Source organism: Phoenix dactylifera, chromosome 11, assembly GCF_009389715.1.
Source record: "Phoenix dactylifera cultivar Barhee BC4 chromosome 11, palm_55x_up_171113_PBpolish2nd_filt_p, whole genome shotgun sequence".
In the NCBI taxonomy this organism is placed as follows: Eukaryota; Viridiplantae; Streptophyta; class Magnoliopsida; order Arecales; family Arecaceae; genus Phoenix; species Phoenix dactylifera.
In genome coordinates this window covers 644,503-649,573 of record NC_052402.1, presented here as the reverse complement: position 1 = coordinate 649,573, position 5,071 = coordinate 644,503, and the positions used below count along the sequence as shown (strand labels likewise).

General features: G+C 37.1%; 1 protein-coding gene across 1 annotated transcript; it reads left to right on the top strand.

The window, feature by feature from the left end:
* Window positions 1–1,535: 1,535 nt before the first annotated feature.
* On the top strand, window positions 1,536–2,445 carry LOC103708985. Its single transcript, XM_008794119.4, has one exon. The coding sequence runs from the start codon at window positions 1,610–1,612 to the stop codon at window positions 2,180–2,182; it is 573 nt and encodes a 190-aa protein (XP_008792341.2). The 5' UTR covers window positions 1,536–1,609; the 3' UTR covers window positions 2,183–2,445.
* The last annotated feature ends 2,626 nt before the right edge of the window (window positions 2,446–5,071 follow it).

The following is a 5,071-nucleotide window of genomic DNA, read 5'->3' as shown; positions in this document are numbered from 1 at the left end:
TGTGGATGATGTCTTATTGTTACCATGATAGACAATCATTTGAATCATCCCACGGCGAGGATGTGACAGAGGATGATGAGGTTAGAATTTGATTTATTCCTGGAGGATTGAGGTTGCTTTTATTGCTGTGTGGGGAAGCAGCCTCCCTTTCAAAAAGGCAAGCATTGATCAGCGAAGATCTGCAGATTGGTAGGTGTTAATCATTGTTGCCCTCTTCCGTTGGGAGGCTGTGCTTGGTTGAGGAATGAGGAAGAATAAAAGGTTTTTAGCTCAGTTATTCCACCTTTTTTGCGCTAAAAAATTCATTTGAGCATATGGAATTACTTTTTGTAGAAGATATTTCATAAAAATTGATCCATTATAAATGTTCTATTTTTTTCTGTTGCAATCCATTTAATCCTATTAATTGAGAAATAATTATTTCTTATGGGATGGTGGAATAACTCTATTTTCTCTTTAAGAATACTGCATTTAATGTAACTATTCCGGATTTTTATCACTTTAATAAGTGCAACCTAGATATGTTGGAGACTACAACAAAAAGTTGAATCTAGAGCCTCCTCTCGAGTGGAGGGATGACCACCATTCCAGTGCCCAATTTGTAAGAATTAGATCATATAGACAGTTGGGTTAATTATGTGAACTCTCCATCCTTTTTCCAGCCAGAAAACTGCATGCAGAAGAACTCTTCAAGCCTTTCCATCATTCAGATTAATTCTTAAAACAGTTAGAAGTTTATATGCTGTTATGTTTTTGTGGTGATCGTTTGGCCAAGATTTACCTATTTTTAAGGCAAATCCAAGCCTTGCACCTGATTTCTAACCGCTTGCCAGAAATGCATAAGAGATGATCATACGCGAGTTTCGTTCAGCTTCCCATCTATGGAGAGAGGGTGCATTAATAAAAGCAACAAGGACCGCAAGTTTGGCTCCGTTTGAGAGAAATATTGGGTAAAATTTAATATGTATATAATATTATTATAATACAGTAATATAATATTATATAGTATAGTATAATAATTTAATATAATATTAAATTATTTAATATAACATATGTAATATAATATTATATTTATAGTATAATAAAATAATAAAGATATAAAATATTATAATTATTAGTGTAAATTAATTTTTCATAATATAATAAATTTATAGCTACGTGATAAAATTGATTAAATAGTTATTAAAGGAACATTTTGTGCAATTGTTATATTTTATTATAAATATTTTGGTAGAAAAAAATGGCTTTCTGATCGGACTTAAAAGTATTGTTTCGAAAAGCTCCAAAATGAAATTTTTTCCAAAAAATTATTTTTAACTTTTTTTAAAACTAAAACAATTTTTAAAAATTTTTACCAAATATTTTTATTTTATTTAAAAATATTTTTGAAGAGATTGAAATTTCCTTTTTGTCCTCTAAAATTTTCTACCATCCAAAGCGTGCCATATGCACCACAATTGGGTTATCAAATCAAGCTCTCAACTTGCATGGACGACAAACACGTGGCCTGCGGTAGGAAGCTCGTTTCGCGAAACTTCTTTCGGGTACCTTGAGCGCAACATAAGCAACCGGCCGGCAAGAAACCTGAAGTTGGGGTTGTTCCGAGTGAATGATGGAAGGGGACCTTGGAGGGGTGCTCGGCGGTGCGGCGATCCGCCCTCCGAGACTCGAGGACGCGGGACTGGAGGACTGCGCCCTTCCTCCCGAATCCATCATGGAAGCCTTCTCCCGCGCCGCCATCTCCCTCAGGTCCCGGATCTCCAACGCCGCCGCAACACAAGAACAAAAAGAAGAAAAGAGCGACGACGGCGCTTGCGTCCAAGACCCCGGCCCGAGCAACGGCCAGATCCCGGACGCCCTTCTTGGCGGTGGCACCGCCGAAGCCACCCCATCGCATCCCTCCTGCGGGGGCGGTGGCGGCGTCGAAGATGAGGAGGAGCGAGGGAAAGGCGGTCGAGATAAAGTAGTAGTTGTCGGTGGTGATGGAGTAGGCGATTTGGCCTCCGATCGGCTTGTGGTTGTGGGTGGGGAGGAAACGGAGGTGGGAGGGAAGAGATCTTGTGTTGAGGGTATCGAGGAGGGAGTCGTTGGAGGGGAGAAGAAGAGGGAGCATGACGAAGAACAAGAAGAAGCGGAGGAAGGGGATGGCGATAGACCCATTCTGATCGAAGCTCTCATCTGAGACGGAGGGGGAAAAAAAACAGAGGTGAAATGCCCTTCTCCTATTCTCGGTTGCACCAAATTTCATAAAATGTTCGTTGTACTACTGAAGGTTGTGCAGATTTTACTAATTAATCTCTGAATCTCGTGAAGTGCATTAGGCTTTCTTTCTACATGTTGTTGTTAAAACGTAAGGATTGGACTGGAATCATTTTGTGCTTTCTATAAATGGCTACTCTTAACGTATTTACCTGGGAAAGAAAATTAGGGGTGTGTGATTTTGAAGGCAAGGTGCGAAGATGATTGGACTAGATTTCTAAGGAAATTTTTGAGACTGGATTTTTTTGGTAATTTTTCAGATAGGTTATATTTATGGCCAAAAGTATTTGAAAGCAGTTTTTTCTTTTGGTTTTATATGAGTTAAAACTGGCACTGAGATTGATAGCAAATTTTCTCTTCTATCTTTTAATTGCGATTCTGAACTTTTGTATATTGTATCTGAAACCCGTATGATTTTCCAAACTGATACTTTTTATTCCTTTCTTTGATTGCTCTGTTAGAGATGCTAAACAACTGCAGCTTTGTATTAGAGGTACTGTATATTATGCTTATGAAGAATAAGTTATAGGATTCTTGTCTGCAGATCATCACCAACTTTCTGACTTCCTTCACACCACCAAGCACTTTCGCAGACGGTACATTCAATTCTGGTTCGTATCAGCTCCCTGTAGGTGGGGTGGGTATGAGGTAGAGAGGTGGGGATTAGCCTCTCGAAATCTCTAATAGCAAAGGCTTTCTTCACTTCTCTGCGACCCTGCTGCCCTCCCTGCTGCAGCTGATTGGTTACTTTGTGCAACATCATTTTCACCGTTCATAGGATTAGTGCTTTTGATACCATAAATCACAACACTCGCTTGTTATGCAATCCCATTTCTAACCATTTTCTTTTTGTCCTAAAATTCATTCTTTGATTCTTCTGTGGGTCTCCAGATAAATTATTCAAAACTGTTCTAGGTGTAAATTATCATTTTGTATGCCTAGAAATGATGTTACTTTCCATAATCATCAAGATGCCAGAACTCTATAGGGAACACTGTCAACTTTCTTTTAAGTTCAACAAAATGAGGATACTAAACCATACCTTGTTCTTCGCTTCTTGTGTTAGTCTACCGAAAAATGTACCTAGCACCAATTAGATGGTCTGAAGGCAGAATTTGAGGAGCAACACCTGTACGCCTGAGGTTGTTGATGTTCAATCTGTCTTCTATTCTTTTGCTGCTGTTCCAGGGGCTGCCCACATCTATCAGTTTATCTATATTAATGATACTTGTTGGTGAAGGTTGCAGCTCATATATACTAGAATGTGGCATGTACAATGCACATGTTGTTTTTAATTAAAAATAAAACTTATATAAATAAATAAATAGTAAATACATGCTAAAAGGAGGAAATGAATCTTTGATCTTTTATTTTGTTTATTAATAAAAATTATATAAGTAAATAATAAATAAATTCAAAGAAGGAATCTTTGATCTCATGGTTAAACTTAAAGGAAACACGTGAGAAGGAAAAAGGCAGTAGGAAAATGAGGATGGTTAGACATGTCTTGCGCATGGAGATATGGAGGGAGTTTGTGTTATATAGTTGATTAAAAGCACTGAAGAACAATATATGAAACACAGGGAAGATCAATGATATCTATCGGTTCCTGTTGGTCCAGAATGAAAGCTATCCCTACTAACAGCAACTATACGTCGTGTCATAGTTTTGCTACTCTCTACAGCTGTATGATAACTTCATATGGAAGTTACAGGATAGGAAAGCATGGTATCACTAGTTAGAATATTAGTTTCAAGGCAAAATAGTTGAAAGGAGGAAAGAAGCAATAAGAAAGACATTCTTTCTCATGTATGTCATTTGCTCATAAATTCATTAACTGAAAAGGAGATCTGATATCTGATCTCAGGTGCTCTAGATGTGTGAACTTTTTTGTCAATTGTCATGGAAGGAGTACAATCTGAAAACCTAGGAGTTTGAAAGTTGAAACAACTGCAGCAAAGCTGTTAGATGCAACCCAAGGATTTGCCTTGAACCTTGCATGTTACTCTTTATTTTGTTTGTGACTTATTGCTTTACTCCTTTAGCTATTGTTTGAGGACGATGCACTGCCTACCAACACTCTGAATGAATTACTATTGTTTGTGGTTTTTCATTGACATGAAAATAGATAGTGAAGAGAATTTATGATTTGGAAATTTACTGCTTTTCATAAATATTAAGAAAGAAAGAGGGTTTACATGTTAACTTTCAAATTTTCCACAACTTCACACTGTAAGTCAAGGTAAAGTTAAATTAGGGATGTCTATGAGACTATGACTGGGTGTGACTATATAGTGTCTCTTCAGGTTAAAATTTATATTGCCTCATGTTTGGTCAGTCAGGTTGATCTGTTAAAAATTGAAAAAGAAAAATCTAGTAGTGACTTACCTAATTAAAAATATTTCATCAGTAGATATGTTACTGATTAAACACACTGTAAATAAGTCACGTGCATGTGATGTGTATCATGCAGGTATAGCATAACCTTGCCAAGACCAAAAAAGGAGCATGCATGCTCTACTACTGTTTGCCATCTTGACTCTTGAGTTTCACCAAGATATACTTGAAAACACTTCGAGAGAACTATTTTCTTCAAAAGAAACCATCTTACATGAGAAAATAAGGTCATTCTCCATTTCCAGTTAATGTGAATTAATGGTTTATTTGAAGACAAAAGGATATTAAAAAAAAAAGAAATGGGAAGGGGGTTGTTATACACAGGAAAAAAGAACTTTCTACCGTGCTAAATTTCCCATCTCTCATTCCTTTCATACAGATCTTAGGTGCTGTGACAATGGTATAGCGACAAATG

What these genes read in the sequence shown, in the direction of transcription:
- LOC103708985 (XM_008794119.4), top strand. Translation starts at nt 1,610, where the DNA reads ATGATGGAAGGGGACCTTGGAGGGGTGCTCGGCGGTGCGGCGATCCGC.